The sequence below is a fragment of the Mycetomoellerius zeteki genome, unplaced genomic scaffold, assembly GCF_001594055.1.
Source record: "Mycetomoellerius zeteki isolate Tzet28-1 unplaced genomic scaffold, Tzet1.0 scaffold114, whole genome shotgun sequence".
Classification (NCBI taxonomy): domain Eukaryota; kingdom Metazoa; phylum Arthropoda; class Insecta; order Hymenoptera; family Formicidae; genus Mycetomoellerius; species Mycetomoellerius zeteki.
The window spans coordinates 2322038-2344647 of NW_017256062.1; the positions used below are offsets into that span (position 1 = coordinate 2322038).

A 22610-nucleotide genomic window follows, 5' to 3' on the forward strand; every position below is an offset into this window, starting at 1 on the left:
CTTTCCCTATGTCGATCTTTGGAATATGAAAAAAAGATTGATTCTTAATTTAAAGAGGCGAATATGAACGTTACTTGTTCATAGTACCTAATGCATAATTCACATCAATGCTTTAGGCCTCCAAGACAAGTTACAAGGTTATAGTTTATGAACTATTTGTTAAAAATAATTGATTGGAATTGATATTTATTATGACGTCTATTTGCATTTATAGATCGTGAAGAACAATGCTTCGACGGAGTACGATCTCACTGACAAGAGCATTACACCTATGGGTGGCTTTCCGCATTACGGTGAAGTTAATAATGACTTCATTATGATCAAGGGATGCTGCATGGGTCCGAAGAAGCGCGTGATTACGCTGAGGAAGGTAAGAATTGATATCGACGAACAACAATACATTGTTCTGCTTTACATGATGAGTTTCTATAGAGCTTTTCATATTATTGATTACGATGATAATTAAATGATAGGACTGATGAAATATATTTGATATTATATTAGTAGATATTTACAAGCGTATTTTTGACATAAAAACATATCTTGCAGTCTTTATTGGTGCACACCAAGAGATCAGCGTTGGAGAAGATCAACCTTAAGTTCATTGATACTAGCTCCAAATTCGGACACGGTCGTTTCCAGACCGCTGTCGATAAAGCCTCCTTCATGGGACAACTCAAGAAGGATCGTCTACGTGAGGAAGAAGCGCGTACCGTCGGTGTACCAACCGCCCCGCCGGCGCAGTAAAATTGTTCTACTGAGCACGATTTACGAGAAGAAGAAAAATATAGATTTTTCGAGAATCTTACAAATTGGTTGTATATGTATTTATTCCTTTGCATTTTCTCCTGTATATTTATATCCTTTGAAAAGACAGATTTGTACCCCAATTTTATAATTCTTAAATAGCAGTACTGTTATTACATTACTGTGCATATTACATATGGTAAGACATGTGCAACGACAATATAATGATACCAAACTGCCATTAAGAAATCAAAGATCTATTTGTGTTGCTTGCACTTTTTGTATGCCTCTTTGCTTTTTCTCTCTTCAATGCCGAATATTTTTTTGGAAATTTCGAGCAATACGAACAGACCTAAGAATTGCAGATTCAAAGTACTGAAGTTCTAAGTAATGTGAGTCACACGAACTATTTTTTTCAATTTATTTTGCAGTCTGTTTTATCTTTGGATTCTTTTTGAGAAGTGTCACTCTGTTGTGAAAAAAGAAATTTGTATATATATATATATATATCTGAAATTTTATATTTATAAAAATAATATGTATGTCATGTGAAATCGTTTTTCTCTCTATAACTACTTTGAATTTTAAGAATTTATATTAAATAATTTTTTTTTTGTGTAATTGCTTCTGAATTTAAAGATTTATGTTACATTGTTTTCTTTTTCTCCGTAATTACTTTCAAGTTTTTGACTCATTTCTTATTTGTATATATACTGATTTTTTCCACCACTATAATTAGTACCAAGTAACAACCATGACTGTGTTCGCTTAGATGCTTATAACGCTTGTAAGCATTAAGGTACCTTTTTATGTTGACGCTCGACGCTCATTTTTGGCGTCAAAATAAGTCACGTGATAGAAATTGACGAATATCAAGCGTCCATTTTGATCACGTGATCCTTTTTGTCGCTGAAACAACCGATTTGAGCAACTCGTGAAATTTACCTTTAATTGTTTAATATTTAACAAACAAGGATGAAATGACGTTTTTAAGCGTTGTAAGCAAAGCGAACACAGCCCATGAGTCGCAACTGCGCAGTGTCGCCTGTGACTGTGTTCCAAAATTCACTGACAGTGCTGGAAATGTATAGTATACGTGACGTAAACTGTAGATTTCAGCGCTGGCAGTGAATTTGGAATCCAGCCTGTATGCCTGTCGCATGTATCGTGTATGTCGTGACGTCACGTGACGTGTTTGCATCGACTAGTACGTAAAAATAACCTTACGTAAAGATAACCTTAGAGAAATATTATTGTTGCTGTTGATTTTTCTATTCTAGCCTAATTTGAAATTATGGCAGAACAGGAAAACTTCCTTTACAGGCTCATGAACTCTGTAATTTATATGGTGGATGCGCCAGTCACGTATGTCCGAGGTATTATCTAATCGTTGTGGTTATGTTGTAACCTTTTCATAACGTAACCTCCTAGGCTACGAAATTCCAAAACGTTCTCCGAGGAAGATTTTACTCTATATACTATAGTATATGTGTGTTACATGTGTATATTTTGAATAAAAAAAAATTTTTCTCGGAGAGGACGTTTTGGAATGTATTCCTGAACGAATATCTTTCGTTGCAGAGAAATTAGTAGTACCGAATCAAAAGAAATATCCATGGTATCATCAACAATATCGTCGCGTACCGACGATCGATGAGTGTTACATGGACGATATAGTCTGTGAGACCGAGGCAGATTGTCAACTTAAACGCGATAAGTAAATAAAAGTTTTATGAGGTATTAGTAGTAAGAAACAAAAACCTGATAAAATTTTTCTCAAAATTTTGTATGCACATTGGAACATTTTTCAAGTGTTAAGAAAGTTACATCTTTTCTAGAATTCTTTCTATGTGAAATCTGAAATATCTAACATAAGAGGTTTCTGATTCTATAATTTCTGACAAAATCTTACAAAATTTGAAAAAGTTTTAAGATCTGTTTTCGGACATTATAAACTGAGAAATTTTAGATTATTTTACAATTCACAAAATTCCAAAGAAAAAGATGTAGCTTTCGAATTTGTATAACAATTCTGAGAGAAATGTTGGCCATGCAGAGTAATATCCCCAACTTTCTTCTCGACGTTTTTCCTCGTTTCTTTTTTAGGGCAGTAGAAGATCAAATTCTGTTTATTCTAAGAAGTCGTTTTGAACAGTGTGCCATCTATCACGGCGATGACGTACATTTATGCGATCCTATAAGGAAAATTTATGATGATGCGGCTGTTGCTTGGTTCATCAAATGTGAGTATGTGTTCATGATGAAAATTACAGATAAATTAAATATAATACAATCAAATTTGAGTCTCGAGCAATTGTGGTTCAGATTGTTTCTCATAAGTAAGACAATTGTACCTTCTCACATTTTATATAAAAATTTATATCAAGTATATTTCTTTTCTATAACTACTTTCAAATTTTAAGAATTTATGTTAATTTTTCCTTTTTCTCTGTAACTGCTCTTAAATTTAGAAAATTGTATTGTATTTTTTTTTATAATTGCTTTTAAATTTATTTGATAGCCAATTTTTCATTTTTTAATTTAATCAACGTATCTAATGTGAAAGAAGAATCTTTATTATTTGGAAGAATTTTTAAGATCCTAAAAATGTTTATAATCTCTTACATCAAATCAGACACTCCGAAAGAAGTGAAAGACTATCGCAATGTTATGTCAAATCGAGCTTAATATACATATAATTGCAAAGGATTGACATATTTTATTCAGTTTATTTTCTCAAATGTGCAGACGGTGAAATGGGAGTATCTTTAAACGCAAGAAATGCATACATGAAGCAGAAACATCGTCTGATCTGGGAGCGCCGTCACGGGCCAGTAGGTACCGGCATGAAACAACAACCGAACAAGGCGTAGCAAACTTGAACCGACATCGTAGCTGATTATATGAATTTAATGGCAAACACATTCGTACATTATGAATCTGAATTACACGTTTGCTTAATATGTACAGATGTGTTGTGATTTAAAGACGGCGGGATAATAAAAATAATTTATCAGAATTTTAATCTCTCATTTGTAATCTCTATAACAATCTGTATCTTATAATGATATATATATAAAACCACACAGCGTGCACGCATCGACAGCAATCTTTGAATATTGCATGAATCAATATATATCTTTCCTTTTATTTCTTCATTGTACAATATATAAAAAGATTATACCTATTGTACATGTATATCAAATTAATTTATGAAATATTCATTTAGACACGATTCCATCGATGATTTATACATTACAATTTCTTTTGTTTTTTATTACGATAAAATCATCCTATATAATATATATGAATTCTCATTTATACAGTTTTTCTCCGTTTTGACATCATATTTTAACCAGATTACTCATCCGTTATTTAGAATGCCAAAAACAAATTTAAATACGCATAAAACTTATTAGGCATTTAGAACATAAGACAATCTCGCATGGTGTACCATACATGGTGGCACACATTTAATACACGAACGTAAAATACTTTCAACTATTTGAATGAATTAAAAGTTTTCTCTTATGAGACACATACGCACAGAAATTTCTTTTTTTAAGCAAATATAAAATACATACAATTCATTATTATGCATAAATATACAACACGTAACGAAACCATTTCTTTTAATAGGAATAAATTAACAAAATATTTTTAAAAAGTCACTACATGAATACTACACGATCTTCGTAATTGCCTAATACCTGACGCTCGACTGTCACTTAACGTGTACCCGCGAATTTTTCAGTGATCCAATGGAGATAGCATAAACGTTACGTACACACACACACACTCTCACTCTCTCTCTTTCTCTCTCTCTCTCTCTCTCCTCTCTCATACTTTCAGTTTTTTAAAATAACGTATTACGAATATATATGTAATACTACTAAACTGCTAACACAGCCTCTTTTTGGGAGTGGAGGGTATGCGAAGACAGCGAGATAGGGAATATCGAATCTCTCACTTTCACAGTGTATTCGAGTGTGGTGCACATGCGCTGTACACTATCTAAGTGAGATATTCGTCTGCACCGTGGTGTTTTCGCCAGCTTTTAATTGGCGTTAGCAACATAGGAGTATTACATATATGATTACGAGATATAAATTGGCAAACTAGTATCGCATAAAAACTTGGAATTCATTGTAGCTATAATCCTACAGTACAATCTAATTGATCTCTCTATGCTGCAAATTATTACACATCCATGTCATATTTACAATGAGCATGGAGTATACATGATTAAAAGTGAGATCCATCACACATTCATTTTTTTCTGTACAATTAAAAAAGACTTGCATTTTTATTATACATCTGATATTATGCATTTAAATATATCGGTAGAACATTATAAAAAAAAGTTCTGTATCAGGCAGAGTCACAAAGGTATACTCCCATCATTGCTCTTCAAATGAAAGAAAAAAAAAGCGCAATGGCCGTTACAGAGATATATTCGGTGTAAACGTTTTGTCTCGTCTCCTTTTGAATAAAATTACATAATACTTGTCGCCATTTAGTAATTACCGGACGAATTTGTCTCAATGACCTTTGTTAAAATTTCATCTCTCGTCGCGCTTATTACATCCTTTCGATTCTGCCATATAATAAGCACTAATCTAAGTTTTTTTTCATCGATAAAATTATTTTCTCTTTCCTTCGCGTATTGCGAAACTCATGTGACAACATCGTATTATAATCCAATTTTACACATCTGTCATCGCTGTATCGCATAATCGCACTCATTCACATGACACATTCGTAAAATTATACATTGAGCAGTAAAAAAAATGTATCGATATGATGAATGAAGAGAAATTCGTAAGATAATTAACAAGATGAATAACTGAAGGTGCATGGTATAGACAAGAGAATTTCGTTTATCTTGTAATTGGCAACAATTATACGTAATTATCTTTTTTGAACATATAGTATGTTATATGAATGCATCTCACATTGTTCTTGGCAATGTGAACGTAGGCAAATCGAAAGAAGCGTTTCTCAACAATAATTTATTTACAAAGGAGAATAGTTAATGTGTATATATATATATACTTGATGACTACGGAATCTAGTCTAATGTTCTTCCAATTTCGTTTAACGAATATAAAATAAAAAAAGGAATGGGTATAAAAATTATTTTTCCACGATATGTATTGTTAACTAATCGAAACAATCAAGTAAAAATTGATTGTAAATTTGATACAAACACATGAATAAAGATTAAAATAATATCAAATGAGATAGAATGTTAGTAAAAGAAAATATTAGATAGGACATAAAAAAGGTTTAGATGTAATTACATATATATATATATTTCACAAATGTACCGGGTCACGCTTCTTGTGTGTGACTTACCGCGAAAAATTTAATTATTGCCATCCCAAGCTCCCTTCTTGATGTAGTATTTACTATCATCTCGCTTCTTTTTATATCCTATATCACAGTACGAAAAATGCTACATGTTTCCTAGCCATCAGTACATGTCATTCAGTATAAACGTCGCTCACACATTTCTTATTATGATTCTGATTATACAATCATAATCTACTCGATGATTTTCATACTCTTTGAAAATAATTCGTGCTATAATCCTTTCCCTCCAGTTTGCATATACATTTAATTTGTATGGATTTGTTGTAAATTTCGAGTATAAATTAAGTATGGTACCTACCACATTCATGGAACAGTATAGGTAATTTAAATCCATTTTAGGTGACGATCTATTGAAGTCCGTTGAAGTCTGAAGCTTTTTGTTTTTTCCGTGAAAAAATTGATTAAACATAATCTGGTTTTGATCTTGAGCTTATCACTTTTTTAATATCTCTCTTTCTCTGCACATTTTCTGCTTATGGCTCGATCGGCTGATTGAATTGGGCCGCCAGACGTCTCTTGCCTTTAACTAGCGAGATAAACATAGTTTCCTGATATTTTAAAGCGAATGAGTATATACGTATATATAAATGATTATTTCATAAAACATTAGTTGATACAGAAAAGGGTTTTTTTTCTTTCTTTTTTTAAAATAATGTGTAACTACTCACAGAGTTTACTAGAAGTGCTATGACTGTCGCTGCTCTCATCATCGTCGATAATATTATCCTCGCTTTCGGAATTTGCAAGATTGAAATGAGTTCTCACGTTGGCGGTAGTCTTTTTCTGATTATCTGCCAATATCTTCTTCTTGGGTGTTAACGATAGAGAAGGAAGAGGCAATTCCGACGGATGTGGTGCCACGACAGACTTATAGTAGGGAGAAGTAGGCGGATACAAGGGATTCGCAGCAGCGGGCAATAGATTTTTGGTTGGCGACAACAAGTTCGATATACCGTCGCCAGACAGAATCTGATTCCAACTTGGTAAGGTCAACGGGGGAACCTGAAAGGAGACAATGGATTAACAAACCATGTAGAAGAACAAATAAACAATTTTTTCGTGTATAAACATATCCAATAAAAAGGAAAATATACCTGTACATTCGTGGGATGTTCATCTTGCGGATAGGTAAATTTTGTCGGGGACCAGAGCGATGATTTCCAGTGTTCCTCCTTGCATACAATATCCTACAAGAAAATGATAATTCAGTAGTTTTAATCATGTGTACTGAGATAAATATTAATCCTTCATGATCACACTTCTAAAAAGCCACACAATGATTACTCTGGGTTAAAATGACCCGACCCATTTTTAAAGTGTTATCAAATCGACAGTATTAATTGCAATGATTAAAAAAAAATACAGTATATAATTTCATTCTTTAAAAATTTAATTTTAACACTAAAAAAGAAATCGTAAACATGTATTAGAATTTAACGTGAAAGATGATATATATGTAACTTTCACACTAAATTCTAATACATGTTTACGATTTCTTTTTTTAGAGTTTATTAAAATTAAATTTTTCACAAAATGTTCAGGTTATTTAGACCCAGTGTGACTATGAAGGATTAAGGAAAATTCTAATGTAACATCTCTAAAAACAGATGACTTTTATGAATTTTTAAGAAAAAATCTTGATATCCAAATAATTTTTCAAGATATGAAGAGACATTCTTAGGTATAAAAAAATTTTGGTTAAGCAACTAGAACTGAGGAGCATGTATTTGAAATACTTTTATTTAACATATAGTATTTGCAATAAAAGTATATTTTGTATTTTGTATTTCAGTAGAGCACACGAAATTACGTATTTTATATTTAAAATCGAAAGACTAAAAGTTTTTTGTATTTTATAATTCAAATAAAATTGATTGTTAATCTTAGTATATGAAATACAAAATATAAAATACGTTCAGTCTTTCAATATTAATACTAAAACACAAAATACTTTTACATATTCGTATGAAATGTACAAAATATAAAATATTTTGATATATTTCGCTGCATACAATATGCAAAATACAATTGTTATAAATACAATTTTTCAAATAAAAGTATTTCAAATACATGTCTAGCCCTATGAACAACGTATAAATAAGTAGCATTTGGAAAAAAAATCGATTTTATATTGCTGTAAAGTTTTTATAGCAATAAAATCGAAATGGCACAATAATCAAGAAAACTTCAGGAAAATTTTTTATATTTGATTTTTCTGTGATAGATGCTATACTGTACGCCGTACATCGCTAGAAGTAGTTAATTATTATACGCTATTCAGTATGAGTATACAATAAAAAATGTAAAAAAAGCCAAATTTTTTATGTTCCAAGAGAATGCCTCATTATAACTTAAAAAAGTTTATTTGGATATTATTAAGGTTTATCCAAAACATTTATAAGAATCACCATTTTCAGAGCTATTACAATGGAATCCTCCTTTAATTTTAATTAATTAAAATAATACCTCGGGTGGTGAATCGGGTTTGGGTGGCGGCGGTGGGAAATTACGTTGCATTATTGGTGTGCGCATCAAGCTGTTGAGGAAGCTTTCACCGCCGCTTTCCGGCCAATTAGTTGTGCGTTCCTCCGAACTCGGCAAATTCTTCCAATGCTTATCAGAAACGTCCGACCACAGAGTTTTATCGTCTTTCGTTCTCCAAGAATTAATGTTTGTCAACTGATCGATCCATTTCTCATGATCCATCTGATCATTCATTTGGATGCGAACGCCGAGAGCATTTGGAGCATTTGCGCGACATGAAGAATCACTTTCAAATGAATCGTTGCTGGAATCCGTATCGTGATAAGATGACATCGGCTTATATATTGATGGCAAAAGTATACCGACGGAAGCTTAAAGAGTGAAAAATTCAAATTAGCAAGATACCAACAAACACATGAAAGAAGTTATACTTCAACTATTTATTTACCGGCTAATTTTTTATTCAAATAGATAATCACTTCTTTCTTCCGTGTCTCCTTTATCGTTACAGTACAAGGTAAGGCTTGTAAAAGTGCAGTTATTGTTGGAAAACCATACTGTGCAGGTTTACAAGCTATGCCTATAATATTCAAGTATGACGTATCAAACTGTGATAAGTTTAATGTACCACCATGATTCATCATTACGCGATAAAGCTCACAAGCGAAGCAATGCAATGTTGTCAGCTCGATGAATTGTTCGCCGTTTATCACTGTGAACTGTAAGATATATTTGTAAAATATATATATATACGGTAAACACACGCAAAAATACTCTGAATTATTCAAAGAGCAATTTTAATCAGCCAATTTTAACGGTAATACAAACAATAATAGATCGCTTCTTTTGTATTAAATTTATACATACTCGAACAACGTTTGCTAGATCTTTTTTAAACTCTTCCAAATTACATGGCTTCATATAATATTGAGAGTATTGTTTTACAAACTCTTTGACAGGCATTCTATGTTGGGGTTGGTCCATTAACACACGTCGGCATTGGAGAGTTCTTTGCTGCAAATGCGATTTGTCTACTGTGATGATAGCTGGTCCTGTAGCCAAGTCTATAATCTGCGATAAAGGAGAGTCGAAACAGTCAATATTATTAAAGCATTGCTAGTTATTAGACTGATTATGATGCTGCGTTACCTGAATAGTATCTCCAAGCTTCTGCATAAGCTGCAACATCGAACTGCAACCGTACAATTCAGGACGTAACATGTAGCCGAAATGACGTAAGAACTTTGGCGCGATACTCGAAACACTTAGGCCACTTCTAGCGCGTATCACCAATTTCGATATTTGTTCGGAGAGAACCTTAAGACCCTCTTTCTCAGTTAAAGATATCTGTCTCTCCCCGCCGTTTACTTCTTCGATTTTGACTACATCCGGAATTGCTTCGAACAATTCGATCAACTTGGTGAATCCGTAATCCGACACGCGACATTGATGGCCGAAGTGATGATGATAGGAAGGTACAAACTTATTGAATAACATCCTACATTGCGGCGCATGTTGCAGTAATTCGACCACCTGTTAAATTACAAGAATTTATTTTAATAAAGCTTAATAATTATGCGTACAGTCTCTGCAAAAAGTTTGAAATTGGAAATGTATTAATATTTATATTTTCCATATAAAAATGAATATTAAAATTACATATGAAATAGCTGTTGTGTGAATATCATGTATTTATTTAACAACATGTTTTTATAGTTTATTCATTAGATTTATTATTTTTTATTATTATCCCAAAAAATAATGACAAAAATTTCAATATTTTGTACAAGTGCTTTAAATGATCAAAATTTATGCCAAGTTTTATTGTGATTCATACATTAATTGTTCTATATAAATGAATAATTAAGCTTTACTTACACAACAACTAATCTATAAACCGCAATCAAAATGTACGTAAATAATTTTAATTATTTAAAGTACTTATATCAAAAAATTAAATTTGTTATTTTTCTTTTAAGTTAAAGTACTATAATAATAAAATAATAATAAATGCAACAAATAAAGTGTCATTAAATAAATATATAGTGTTATTTACACAATTGTTTTATATGTATATAATTTTAGTATTTATTTTTATATGGAAAATATAAATATTAATAAATATTTCCAATTTCCAACTTTTTGCAGGAACTGTACAGTTAATAACCTTTAATTCATAAGTTTTCTTTAAAAAAGCAATTCACGAATTACACACCTCCTTAGCGAACAATTTCGTTCGTTCCATTTCTTCAGCAGTCTGTTCGCGTTTGGGGATGGCTATCATCTTATCATTGGCTTCCATAGGAGTTACGACGACCGTATTCTCGGACACTTCACCAAGAATATCTTCGATATCGCATACCCCGTAATCCACGATGTCCCATGGTTTTGCTTTAAAAAAAATGTTACATGTTCCTGTGATCACCTACCTTTAAAAAATAAACGCGAATAAATAAATGTTACGACGTTGTACCTATCACTCGTTGATAAACGCTTGGAAATTCCGAGAGTGCCACTTGTTTGCTCGCTTTCGATTTCAATACTCGCAGTAAATCTGAGGTGAATCTGCGTACTTGAGCACGATGCGACAACGTAACCACGCGCTTATTGCCTTCTCCCATTACCTGAAAGAATACACGACGATTCGTGAATCTTTCTGATTTAACATTGATTCACACATAGCTACTTAATTTACATAAACTTAATTTACTTGGACAGTGTGTGTAAGTGCCTCTAGCAGATCTATTAGTTTAGTGAACCCATAATCAGCGACTCTGCACTGTCGTCCGAAGTGATGGTGATACGCCGGTATAAATCGATTGAATGGTAATTGGCAGTGCTTCGCGGTTTTCAGAAGATCGACCAATTCACGGCTAAAAAGAGCTAGCTGATTCGCGAGCGGTGGACTCACGCACTTGGTTTCTGAAAAGAGCAACATGTCGATTCTTGCAATAAACTTTGATCAATACACATTTTACATTGTTAACCAATTTTTATAAAAAATATATACATCTATAATAGTAAATTATCATAACAGTTAATTTTAAATTATGATATAATAATTTATATGTATATTATACATTTTATTGCATTATTATAATTAAAATTAACTATTATAAAATAATTACCATCGTGATTATTTTCATGATCCTTCTTCCCTATCCACACAATGTATTTCACACTGCCGATATCTTGTCTTAATTCAACACATGACAAGCACGATACCAAATGCTCTAAAGGTACACCTTTCTCTACAATTTCTAACTGCTCTTTGAATTCGGCCTCGTAACAGTTCGGTAGACTGAAATTATTCAACAGAGTGTAAGCAATACATATTTTAAATTAACGTTAGAATTCTTTCGCACTATATAAAGTTTAACATAAATAATAAAAACATACCTTGGCAAGGGTAGAATACCATTGTGCGACGCTAGTAACTGTTGCAAACGAGACTCGAGAAGTTTCAAAGAGATCTTTACGTTAGGTAAGGATGCCATTTCTTGTTCCGCCCAGCCTTTGTCCGATAATGGTTTCGAGGTATGCATTGTGCAATACGGTAACTTGACTTGTCCATCCTGCAAATGTTGTTCAATATCTTTCATATATATCAAATGTGTAATTTTCTATCCACAAAAGAGAGTAGTATATCAATTCAGGATGAATCGCTTTACAATTATGATCAAAGCTTCTCGACAGTAAGAGGAACTATAATGTAGTTCTACCATCACCGGAAAAGCTCAGACTCGGCTTCTTATTCATCATTTAGCGAATACTAAATACACAGAAAACAACACAGAATACAATCGCGCACCTGTATCGTATTACTAAAGCACGGCGACGGTGTGTTTCTATGATCCGGATTGAGCGAGACCATTCTGCCACTCGGATCTTCAGTGATTATGCATACGTCTCTCATCTTGTAAAGTTCTGACACGCTTATAGAAATCATAAATCGGCTCTCGTACATCTCGCGAAATTTGAATAACGGTAGTTTGTGTCCCGGGACCTCTTGCAAGAGCAATACGATTTGTGCTCGGATAAGTTGCAAATTTGGTCCACCGATATGAGCGTAAGATATCAAAATGCGCTTGTAGCCTATTTTACGACGGTGTAATTGTGAGATCGCATATTGTGCGTCCGATAATGAAGGTACTTTCACGCTAGCGGCGTAATTACCGTCCGATTGTGTAAATAAAGAAATATGACAGCTCTAAAATAGAAAAAAAACGTATTTCTACAATAAATGGATCGCACATAAATTATTTTACAACTCTTTCAATAAATAAATGACCACGTACCGAGACGTGTTCCATGAACACAGACGAAAGAATTCGCTTCATGTCTTTCATATCGATGTTTTGATCTAAATTCGTTACTTGCAATTCGATGGGTATATTAGTGCCATTATTGGTGTTATGTCCGACGCGATTATTTACAGGATTAAAAAACTTCTAAAGAAGAAAAGATTAAGAAACAATAGATTGAGTGAAAAGAATAAATTAACACACAACAATCGGAAAAAAAACCCTAAAAAATCAAGTTGGATGTTTTAATGCTTAAATAATTCCGTGTGAATTTATACATTACATATCTAATCCTAAAAACTGCGAGCCAAATTTAATTTTTAGTCTTGAAACGCAATCCTAACAGAACTAAAGCAATAATAACATAAATTAAAATAACAATTTTTTTATACGTTTTATTATTTATGTTTTAAAATAACAAACAATTTAATAATATTGATGTTCATAGGCGTTTAGGAACTTTATTTCCGATTTGTTGTGTGCTCACATTACACTCTCAAAGATACTGTATTTAATTAAATTAACACGTCGTAACAATACGAAAAAAATACCTCTACTTCTTCGTTTTCTGCATCACTCAGATGCGATCGTGATGTTTGATTATGTTGTCCTGTCCCTTGTAACATATTATTTTCGTAAGGTGATGGTGTTTTATTATTTCGTGTAGAAATCTGCTGTTGTTGATTCTAGAAAAGAAAAAAAAGGAAATACTTTTCCAGAGTGCTTACTGAAATCTTGCAAAAAAACTCTGAAAATTTGCGGTATTTTAAAGGTATTCCCGGTATTTTGAAGATATCTTTATTCAAAACACAAGATTAGAAAAATTTTTAATGCCTTAAAATAAAATGGAGTACAAACAACGCAAATTATATATTGAAAACAGGAATTCGATAGCATCAGTGAGCTACTGTATTCTGCTGAGTATTGTCTTCTACTATCACTCTAATCTTTTTCTAAAAAACTTGCAAAACATACAGAATGTACGTGAATATACGAATGTGTATGTCATATTTATTATTAACTATTTTGCATTATCAAGAAAAACTGGTTAAAGAAACAATAATCTTTTTAGAAAAACAGAATTAAAACTTGAAAGTAAAATTCCAAAAATTTTCCTAAATCTCGATAAAATTCTATAAAAATTCCAGATATAATTTTTAGGGATAAAAAGAAAATCCTCCGAAACTTCCAGGTAATAAATACCCTTTTATCTTTTCGTTCCTCCAAATATGTTAGATGAATAAAATACAATTGTGTTTATACCTGACTGTGCCATGAGCTCTTTTCTCTAGTCGGCGCATCATACAGCGGAGAAGGACTACGTCGTTTGTACGGATTGGATTGCACTGTTCCAATAATACACAATATTAATCGTCAGACGCGATCAAAATGACATAATACAGAATTGATTTCAAATTATTACCATTATAACCAAGTGGAACAGCTAATGAATTGTATGGCTGCCGTCCTCCAATCCATTCAGAAGCATGAAGAAATGTACCATGTGTACCTCTGATGCGCCTAAGACCTTCAGGAGTGCGAGAAGTTGTGGTAACAGCAACATTATTGTCCCGAACCTGCGGGACGTGAGTCCGTTTATTTAATATCTTTGACTTCTCTGCCTTAAACAAAATTAAGCAATCGTTTAGAACGTTATAAAAGTAAACATTATAGTAAAAAAAATGAACCAATTATAGCAGATTACCAACAAGGTTGAGAGAGAGAGAGAGAGAGAGAGAGAGAGAGAGAAAAGAAAATATATCACAGAAATCTAGATATATAGATAGATTTAAATAGTTCTTAAACAAAACTAACTTTATATTGTGGTTCCCATATATGGCCATATTGTTGAGGTCCCGCCAGTGGCCATATTATATTTGGTGATTGCACCCTAGTAAGGTCATTGTACGTCCTATTAAAAGATACCTCTCCACTATTCAGATACGATCTCTCAAAAAATATTGGAGGTTGTATTAGCCTGCGAAATAAAGATATTAAATATAAATTTCCATTACAGTTTTGTAGCAAATATAAAATTCATTTAATATTTTACATCAGATAAGATCAAATTACAAGCTCATAGCCCGAATCAGCAAGGATAAAAATCTACTCGCGACTCTAAGACTCTTTCTCGGATTATCCATCATTGAAGAGAAACGATATCATGTTAATTCACCAAATAAGAAATTTAAACACAAATTTCACAAAAACTGACCCCGATGGTGGGCCATTGATGGGTGCGCAATGGGGATTGAAAGCAGGATAGCCACCCACTACAGAGGACGAGGACTGAACATGTGGAAATTGGAGGGTCCTTTGCCCTAGCACAGAGGCACTCGCAGCATACATTTGTTTAGAGTTACTTTGCCTAGAGTCAGTAACAATTTCCGAATCACTAACTGCCCTACTCCGAGTTATGATACTTCCTGAAAGAATATTATTAATTACAATAAATTTGGTGATCAAGTCTTGCGTCGCTTAGAATTTTACCAACACAAACGTACCTAGACTTTTGACAATTATGTTTCCTTTCTCCTTCCCGAGATATTTTACAGATATTTTCGATCCAAGAACAAGTTCTCCTTCCATACGCTTCTGAGCCCTATCAAAAATAAAAAAAGAAAAAACAAATTCACATTGTTATTGTATAGTCCGTTAACAAGTAATCTCACTTATAAATGACCTTCTTAATCGCGAGACTGTACAAATATCTTGACATCGATCGATTACAACGGTAATTAACAATAAGTAATACAAAATTTTATCCTAAATAGGAATGCACGTATAAAATAAACTATGTATTGCGTATAAAATAAATATTCTTCGATATTAAGCATCATAAATTTCTTTGACAATGGTGATATACAACTTACCACAAATAGAAGTAAAACCATCACTCAACATTGCAATATTGAACATTTAAATAAACAATAAATACTAAATAATAAGATATATATTACTCTGTAGAAAAATTTCACTATAATAAATTCTATTATGTGCTAATGAATATAACAGTTAAGTAAATTTATTATACTATATGATGTTCTTTGATACCACTATGTTCGTTACATTACTGTCTGTTATTTCAAATCTTCCCTATTTATGTTTTCATCCCTGCTATATCTGTATATGTAATAAAGGAGACAGATAAGACCGTTTTTCCTCCTTTTTTTTTAAACATGTATACCGATCCAATGGTAGAACAGAGAATGCGAAAGGTTGATTTGCACGACATATATGAGCGGGATATTTAAATAAAAGTTAATATAGAATAAGCTAGCAAACGAATAAAGAACATAAATTTCAATAGTAATTTTCTGATTATTATCTGAAATTGGGGAATTCTAATTTATTCTGAGAGACCTAATTAATATTTTCTTCATGTATCAAATTTAATAATAATTAATTCAACTATGTTTGAGATTTCGATTTGACTGACATTTTACGGAGCTATACGGATACAAATGGAAATTCGTCAAATCTAAAAATTTTGAACGAACTTTACAAAGTTTCATGGTTTGAATTAAAAATAATAAACAAATTCTGTTTACAGTTTTCGAAAGAGTGAATCTTTGCCTCTAATTTACTTTCTTATGAAGCTTTGTACGATTTTTTTTCGCCGAGTTATTCGACATTGAAGTAAAAGGGGTCGTTTTTGCTTCAATGTTGAATAACTCCGTACAATGCTTAATAAAAAACTAAATTAAAGATAAAGATTCACGCTTTTGAAAGATGTAAACCAAATTTTTATGTGATTTTTAATTCACATCATGGAACTTTGTACACTTTTAAAGGATCATCAAATTTTTGCTAAAAAGATTGTCGATATTTGAACTGTGGTAACTTTGTAAAAAAAATTCGTAAAATAATCTTCATTTATCTCTCGGCGAAAAAAAATCGTACAAAGCTTCATAAAAAAGTAAATTAAAGGTAAAGATTCACTCTTTCGAAAACTGTAAACAGAGAATTTGTTTACTATTTTTAATTCAAACCATGGAACTTTGTAAAGTTCGTTCAAAATTTTTAGATTTGACGAATTTCCATTTGTATCCGTATAGCTCCGTAAAATGTCAGTCAAATCGAAATCTCAATTACCGTTCGCGAAAGTAGAGATTTCAAGCTGTAAAATGCTTTTTTAAACGATCTAAATCTCGATTTTTGACGAAGTTATACTGTTTTGAAATTGCCTATTTTGGGACGGTAAAATAGGTGATGCTTTAATTTTGCTGTTGAGCGTATATTTAACGCAACTTTTATTTCAATATATCTGTGATAATCAAAATTCATAAAATATATACCTGTCTGCAGAACTGTGTGACGTAAAGCGTAGAATGGCAGTATTTGACTGGATATCTACCACGCGACCACCGCAATTTTCAGATAATTGCTTAAGACGACGTTTAATGATACTAACATCCGTTTCATTGGGAAGGTTACTAATTAGAAGGTCATAGGATTCATAACCCTGAAAGTGTTAAATTATATTTGTAGGTAAACTGCGAATACACACACACACGCGCGCGCGAAAGACAGATTATGTGTGCCAGTAAATTTTAACATTATACATATATATATATACACATATATACCGTGGAAGTGATGAAGTTGAGTTGTGTTTTGAAAAATCACTGGTCAACTGTACGAAATAACTACATTGATGAACATATTACAAATTTGAAATTTAAATGCACGTTTCATAAAACTGAAAGACTTAATGTGTCCTCAGTGTCGCCGAATCATTGAAATATATTTTGATTGTGTATATATATATGTATATATATATATATACCCCTCATTTGTTACAATGACATAATTCGAAAAACAAAGTTTTCCGAAGAATAAGTTTGAATGTTTTAAATTACTAAAATTTTTGGAATATTAATTTTTTATCATAAATTCAAAAATAAAAGCCCATATAAGCTGACAAAAAAATAATTGTGTAACAAGTATATAAATAAAATAAAAGACATTCGACCTTGGTTTGATTTCTTGTCGGAATAGAACCGACATAATTAACAAAATAATTATTTTCACTTTATAAGAGCAGAAAAATAATCAAAATGAGTTTTGAAATAATCAAAGTGAAATTTGTGGAATGTTGTCAAACCAGGAAAACATCGTAAGTCTAATGACCAGAAGTAAAAAAGTTATGAAAACGAACGTCTTTAGTATTTAGAAGAATATTTTTATTTTTCGATATTAAGCCCATTCTACAATTAAAAAGGTAAACATAGTAGTAAGTGGTTATAATTACAACCAATCACAGAAGAATATTTTCCTCATATTCGACTATGATTGGTCAATTCTTACAACTACAATCACTTCCAACTATGCTTACGCAACTATAGAATAGGCTTTAGATTTATGATGTTTTTCCGGTTCAATGGAAACAATGTTCCGAATTGACTAATTTTGATGTTTCTACTGGTTTTCTTATTGTAAAGCAAAAATATTAATTTTGTTAATTATATCAATTCTGAAGAGCACCCAAACGGAAGGTCGAAATGTCTGTCCTATTTTACTAATATACTTACAAGGGAACTACACGAAGTGATAAATTCTGATTTTAATGAAACTTTGTATACATGTAGATTATATAAAAAGATGGCAAACAATTACATAAATATATAAATATATAAATAAGGACTCTCAATCTTAAACAATAAAATAGAATTTCAGATAAGGCTAATGAGAGTCAAACGCTGATGTAAGAACAAAGAGTTAGGAGATGAAATTATCTGAAATTCTATTTTATTGTATAAAAAAATGAATTTAGAAAATGTCCGTTACAGCGGAAAAACAGTTTGAAGAGGTGAAATCACCCCTTATGTGGTAAAGCGGTTTTCAGTTTTTCCGTTATATCTCGAAAACTATTCGAGATATCAAAGAATGTTTTATACAAAAGCTTTATAACAAAATTATCTCTATTCATTTATGTCAATATTTTTAAAAAACTTTAATTAAAAAAAATTTTATTTTTCAAAAATATTATTGACGTGGGGGGGGATGAACAGAGGTAATTTTATTGTAAAAGTTTTGTATAAAACATTTTTTAATATCTCGGAAGTTTTTAAGATACAACGGAAAAAACTAAAACCCGTTACCTATATAAGGATTACCTATATAATTTCACCTCCTCAAACCGTTTTTCCACCACAATGGACATTTTCCAAATTCATCTTTTTATGTAATCTATATATGTATACAAAATTTCATTAAAATCAGAATTTAACACTTCGTGTGATCCCCTTGTTAGTACACACAATTATCTTGTGTCAGATCATATTGGTTTTTATTTTTGAATTTGTTTCTCTTGGGAACCTTAGTCTTTTATACGTTATTGTATTAATCTTAAAATATAATTTTGTAATGTTTGTAGAGGATTGTAGAGGAATAAAAATATGTGCCTTCAAAGTATTTTTTTTCCTTTTTTCTATTCTTTTTCTGCAATTAATTTAAAAATGTCATTTTTTAGTCACGTCTTGTTGTAGTACATAGAGCGATATGGATTATTGAAAATGAGTCTAAATTATATTCATTAGGATGTACGAAGTACGCTACAGATACATACAAGACAAAGTATATTCGGAAAAAAAGAATGAGAAAAAGTATACTATGTATACTCTATAAATATTGTTTATTAAATAGATACATGTAAGAAAAGTGCAGCGTAATTTATAATACTAGCAGCTTAGAATGGAAATTCCCTTGTCAATATTATAGTCGCCACATACCAGTCTTCATACCTTTGGTGGAGGTCTGGACGGCAGTGGTTCCGTGAGCTCCATAAAGTCATAATGTTCATTGGCGCATAATATTAACGCTTCTGAGGTATTCTTTTTATGTAGCAGTATCACATGAATCTTCTTCCTATGACGTAGATCACTGAGATCAGCGGCAAAATTAATATCGCCAGATATTAGGATTATAGCTGCCGGGCTGCCGTGGATGTCGGCAAACCTTCTAATGGCCTGTTTAAGCTTTTCGTCTGCGGCATTTTTACATGTAGCAGCTACGTGTATTAAATTAACCTAACAAATGCAGAATAAGTTATTTGGTAATGGGCGTTGTGTTCCGGAGTTTGTAGAAATTATGCCATGAAATTGTTTTACCTGAGCATCATTTAGTTCTTGAATGATTTGGCTATTCTCTTTCTGAACATCACAAACCACTATAAATTCTGCCTCTCTATAGCCATCAAAAAATTTATCTCTAATTAACTGTGTAACTCCTATGGCGGATCTACCTTTAGGAACCTGCAATACAATTATTTCATGACAAATATTATTTCATTGAAATCCATGATTAGAATATTAGGTCTATTCTTTGTTACTGCACTGGACTACACTAAAACTTTTTGTCTCCAAATTCCAAATATGCGGATCGTTCAGTTAAGAACGTAACGATGCTTAAGGTTCGATTCCTAAGGTCATCTTAAGACAAAAATTCTAGTATCAAAATATCAAAGCTATAACAACTTTTTGAATTATAAGCACTTAAAGTTAGCGAATCATGCCACATAAAGTTTGCACGCTTAGGTGCTATTGGATTTTCTATTGTATCTAGAGTTACCATATCCATCCAATTTTTTTTCCCGGATAGTGAACATCATTCTTTTACAGCATTTGGGAACGTTTGGAAAAATTTTCCAAAAGTGTCCCAAATAATTGTCGCTTATGATTATCCCAGACATCTTTGGAAAATCTCTCCAGACGTTTCCGGATCCCTAAAAAAAAGAATAAGAAAGAACATCCTAAAAAAAAAAGAATGGATGGCAATCCTAGTTATATCACATCTGAACGCGCGAACTTCAAGTAATATGATTTAATAACTTTAAATACTTATAATTTAAAATTATTGTAGTCTTGACACTTTGGTATTAGAATTTTTGTCTCAAAATGATCTCAGGAATTTACCCTTAAGTATTGTTATAATCTTTACTAGACATCCTGTATATCTATAGGTCTATTCTTTTTAGCTAAACTTCTTATGTGGTTAGTCTTTTCTTTTTCTTCAACGTGAAAAAAAAGTGTTAAAATAAACTGTGCGAGCAACTTAACTAAAAGAACAAATCATATTTCATTTTAAGTGCAACAAGTATCCTTTTTAGCAAAACTTCTTGTACGGTTCATTTATTCTCTTTTTCTCCAAGGTGAAAAGAGAAAATTAAAATAAACTGTGCAAGAAGCTTAGATAAAAAGAACAGACCATAATTCAGCCATAGGCCTATTATTTTGATGATAAAACAAGAGAAATTTTCTTCCTCCCCCTCGGAAGAAGAGATTTTTATCAAGTCCAACCTGACAATTCTCAATGTCCCAAAATACGCCAATGGGTGGAAGATGATTCGATGTACTTGACATCTTAGCTGGGCTATCATAACACAGAAGAGAGCAGTCATGTCTGCAATGGCTGAACGACAAAGAACCAAATGCCTTAGAGTCTATATTAGAACCACTATTGTTTTCTAGTCTAATGTCACACAGTGAATTGTTGGATTCCGAAGAGAAAAACTTTGGCGAAGACAACAGAAGTTGTTGTATCAGTTTGTCATTAAGGCCCTCAATCTCGTCATTATCTTCCGCACAGGATGTACGGTAATCAGAAGAGTTCTCGCCAGCCATGTGTTTCACAAGTTTTCTGATAGGATTTCAATGTATTGGCTGAAATTAAATGAATAAGTCAAGATTAAATAAATACATGACAAAAGTATATAATATAAATAAGTCAAAACATTGTTATTTTATTCATCTTATTTGGTCAAAGTGAATACTCATGCTTAATATTTTGTTGTGTAAATTTTTGCAAATTTCAGTTCATACAAAATTGTATAACATTTCATATTGATAAAATTATACTCATGTCTTTAATTTTTAAACGAGACATATAACACTGTACGATCGCTTAAATAATTCAAAGGTATGTATAATTAATGATTTTCACAAGAGATATAATAGTAAAGAAGCGGAGAAAGAAAGAGAAATTCATCGCGAGAACATGTCCTTCTGACAGCAGAAACAAGTTCTCAGCGAATTTTCCTCCGCATTTAAATCGCTACGCGCAAATGCAGATCGACGAATTTTTGACTTAGGAAAATGTAGCACGAGGATACGTTTGGCTACGTTTGGCGCGTTACCTGTGAAATTCAGCCATCGTTCCACCATCACTTCCTATGCAGCATCGGGCAAAAACGCGGCAACCGGCACAATAAAATAACAAACAGGTAAAACATTACGGAAGGGAATCATAGGCGAGCGCATAATTCGAAAAATTCCATATCCGAACTCGTCCGTCACAGTCAAGATTGAATCCCCAAGATGTGCGTTTCTTGTATAATTTTTCTTCTATTTTATCTTAGGTTTGTCGCGTCGCATGCACCAACATGTTCCAATATGCTCCTACGATAGCTCTTACTCACTCCAACGCGCTTGGTAGAATGAGTAGGAGCTATGGTAGGAGCATGTTGGAGCATGTTGGAGCTTCCGACGCGAACAAACCTCATGTGTTTCAATCCTCTCTCTGTCTCTCTCTTTCTCTCCCCCCCCCCCCCCATTATTTCTCTCTGCGTGGCATGAACAGAGCGATATCTGAGAGCGATCATCTCGGTCTTTTTCGCGTAGAGGTACTTTTTCATGCTGACGCTCGACGCTTATTTTCGACGTCAAAATAAGTCATGTGATAAGCAGGTATTCATAGGAT

At 32.3% G+C, this 22610-nt stretch overlaps 3 protein-coding genes across 6 annotated transcripts in view; 2 read left to right on the forward strand and 1 right to left on the reverse strand.

Moving 5' to 3' along the window:
* Positions 1-812, forward strand: part of RpL3 (ribosomal protein L3) — a 5850-nt gene extending 5038 nt beyond the window's left edge. The window contains exons 7-8 of the mRNA XM_018458268.1: positions 215-370; positions 550-812. Of these exons, the coding sequence (XP_018313770.1) occupies positions 215-370; positions 550-747 (354 nt within the window). The 3' untranslated portion in view covers positions 748-812. The remainder of the gene's footprint in view (positions 1-214; positions 371-549) is intronic.
* Positions 813-1906: 1094 nt separating this feature from the next.
* On the forward strand, positions 1907-3761 carry ND-PDSW (NADH dehydrogenase (ubiquinone) PDSW subunit). The gene is made up of 4 exons (XM_018457110.1): positions 1907-2123; positions 2329-2464; positions 2854-2990; positions 3496-3761. Exons 1-4 carry the CDS (start codon positions 2042-2044, stop codon positions 3618-3620), a joined length of 480 nt encoding a protein of 159 aa, XP_018312612.1. The 5' UTR covers positions 1907-2041; the 3' UTR covers positions 3621-3761.
* Positions 3762-6082: 2321 nt separating this feature from the next.
* On the reverse strand, positions 6083-22250 carry Marf1 (meiosis regulator and mRNA stability factor 1-like protein). Of its 4 annotated transcripts, XM_018458334.1 has the most exons (25): positions 22048-22250; positions 21212-21574; positions 20024-20167; positions 19658-19942; positions 17210-17376; positions 15416-15513; positions 15127-15337; positions 14727-14889; positions 14335-14533; positions 14175-14257; positions 13463-13597; positions 12906-13058; positions 12419-12817; positions 12007-12182; positions 11736-11908; positions 11318-11529; positions 11081-11231; positions 10823-10998; positions 9757-10140; positions 9475-9678; positions 9056-9326; positions 8590-8978; positions 7218-7310; positions 6792-7125; positions 6083-6649 (listed from the first exon to the last, which is right to left on the reverse strand). In XM_018458334.1, the coding sequence occupies exons 2-25, from the start codon at positions 21533-21535 to the stop codon at positions 6597-6599; spliced, it is 4977 nt and encodes a 1658-aa protein (XP_018313836.1). In that variant the 5' UTR covers positions 21536-21574; positions 22048-22250; the 3' UTR covers positions 6083-6596. The 4 variants fall into 4 exon arrangements, with proteins under 4 accessions (XP_018313836.1, XP_018313854.1, XP_018313863.1 ...); XM_018458352.1 differs by lacking the exon at positions 12419-12817; XM_018458343.1 differs by lacking the exon at positions 22048-22250 and having other exon boundaries at positions 6624-6671; positions 21212-21535.
* Between the last annotated feature and the right edge of the window lie 360 nt (positions 22251-22610).